Source organism: Eurypyga helias, unplaced genomic scaffold (assembly GCF_000690775.1).
Source record: "Eurypyga helias isolate BGI_N326 unplaced genomic scaffold, ASM69077v1 scaffold10667, whole genome shotgun sequence".
Lineage (NCBI taxonomy): Eukaryota > Metazoa > Chordata > Aves > Eurypygiformes > Eurypygidae > Eurypyga > Eurypyga helias.
Window position 1 is genome coordinate 7,621 of NW_010262321.1, and position 2,098 is coordinate 9,718.

General features: G+C 40.7%; 1 protein-coding gene across 1 annotated transcript in view; it reads right to left on the reverse strand.

Moving 5' to 3' along the window:
• The window catches only part of LOC104512629 (H(+)/Cl(-) exchange transporter 3-like), a gene marked incomplete at its 3' end in the record, with an annotated part of 24,500 nt that overhangs the window by 4,685 nt on the left and 17,717 nt on the right, over positions 1–2,098 (reverse strand). Inside the window, exon 6 of the mRNA XM_010155682.1 lies at positions 728–934. Coding sequence (XP_010153984.1) covers positions 728–934 — 207 coding nt within the window. The remainder of the gene's footprint in view (positions 1–727; positions 935–2,098) is intronic.

The window sequence follows — 2,098 nt, forward strand, 5'->3', positions numbered from 1 at the left end:
AACGCCAGCAGAGACAAAGTGTTACAACTGACTGCAGGGCCCATTCCCCATCCCCCTGTGCCACGTTGGGACAGAAGAGTGTGAAGATGAGCCTGGGAAGAAGGGAGAGTGGGGGAAGGTGTGTTTAGTTCTGGTTTTATTTTGCACCCTGCTACGCTCTTATTAACTGGCGATACAGTAATCTTCCTCACGTCAACTCTGTCCTGCCTGCGACGGGAATTGGAGTGATCCCCCTGTCCTCATCTAGACTTAGGAGCTTCCCATCTTACTTTCTTCTGCTGTCTCACTGAGGAGGAGGGGTGAGAACAGCTTGGCGGGCACCAAGGCTAATCCACCACACTCTCACTAACAACAACAAACTGAAATAGAGGAGAAATGCTGTTGTCACCAACGCTTTTCCAGGAATACTTTGGTCACGGGTTCAGAAGTCCTCTGCTGCCCTGACAACTGAAGGCACTCATCAGCTACCAAAACGTAGAGCCCAGAACGGAAAGAATTTCGGCAAAATCAAATAGCCTCTGAGGTGGGAGACATGCAAAGTCACCTTGATATGGAAGCAATTTACCGTGGAGAAGGCCAGGCATGGTGCACTGTTCTTAGCACAATAAACAACACTGACAACACAACCCTAAATACTGTCCAACAGAACACGTGCTGTCTTTTAAACAAATCAGTGTAAATGCATGGATATTCAACATATTTTAGAAATGCCTGTACAAGAACTTACCTCTCTTTTTTTAGCTTCATTTGTGCTGTACTTCGGAAAGAGGTAGGAAAAAATATTCCCACAGCAGCAGGCAACATGTACCAATGGACCTTCTTTTCCTAAACTCAAACCTGATGCGACAGCCAAGACTAAAGTAATTGTTTTTATCATCAAAGTCCACTTCCCCAAGTAACCTCTGATGATGAAGCCACTCAAAATAGTTTTTATCTGGAAGAAAGAAAAAATAATATCCGTTATTGTATTCTCCTTTCTTCAGAAAATAATACTTTTATCATTTTAGCTGCACAACTTCAAAAATAGCCTTTTCAAATGACCCACTTTAAAACACATTCAAACTGCTACGCCGAGTCTATTGTGTTGCCACAGGCTTTCCATTTGCAACTTTCTCTTAACACTGGACAGTAACATACAATTATCAGTTACATTTAACAGAAAATTAATCTGCAGTAGCTCCTAAGACTGGTTTATGACGTAAATTATCAAGTGAAAGTCAGAAAACACCTGCAGAAAAAAAAAAACTGCAAAAACTACACTCAAGGTCATCTACTGTAGCAATATCCCATTTGCACCAATTTTACCCTTTTGTTTTCTCCTTATGTTTTACCATCTCTACATAAATTTAACAGTAGATTCCTTGACATCATGATGGAAACGTCCAGACTTCTTCCACAAGAAAAGATGTGCCACTTGCCTAAGGTGTTACTTTGCCTAACAGTGTCATATTATTGGCCTGGAAAATAGGCTCCTACCTAGGAAATAATACAGTTATCACAGGAAAGGACAATGCATCTATAAATAAGTTATACACAAAGCACTGGGCAGCTGTGTCTAGAAAATAAAGGTTAGCTAAATTTGGAAACCAATTTAGGATGAAATTGCTTCCAGAATAATAGCACAGAACTACTCCAGGTTTACTCAGAGGCAGGAATTGTCCTTCAAGTTCTACAATATACCTACATAAAGAAATATTTACAGAACAACTGGCGAAGTGAGACTGACTTTGGGTTTTTTCCTACCATTCTGTGATAGTAGCAGGCAGCAACTGTAAAAAATATGAGGTTTTGAGGATATTACACATTTTACTTTGTGACTGTCTGATTGTTAAGGTGATTAAAGCCAGTGCAACAAAAGATCAACTGCTCTATCTGTCAATGAACCACTACTCTCTTACCACTGCAGGGGTGGGGAGGACTAAGGTAGTCCAGCCAGAGGCATGCAACAAAATCTCAAACTTAGGAGATTCTCTGAAATTTGGTCTATTTTTCTCATCAACAATTAGCACAATTACATTCAATTTGAATACTTGTATTAATTTATTTCATCGAAGTCACAGGGTGCTCTTGTCTTCCCCCTGACCCTGCAAGGCAGCAG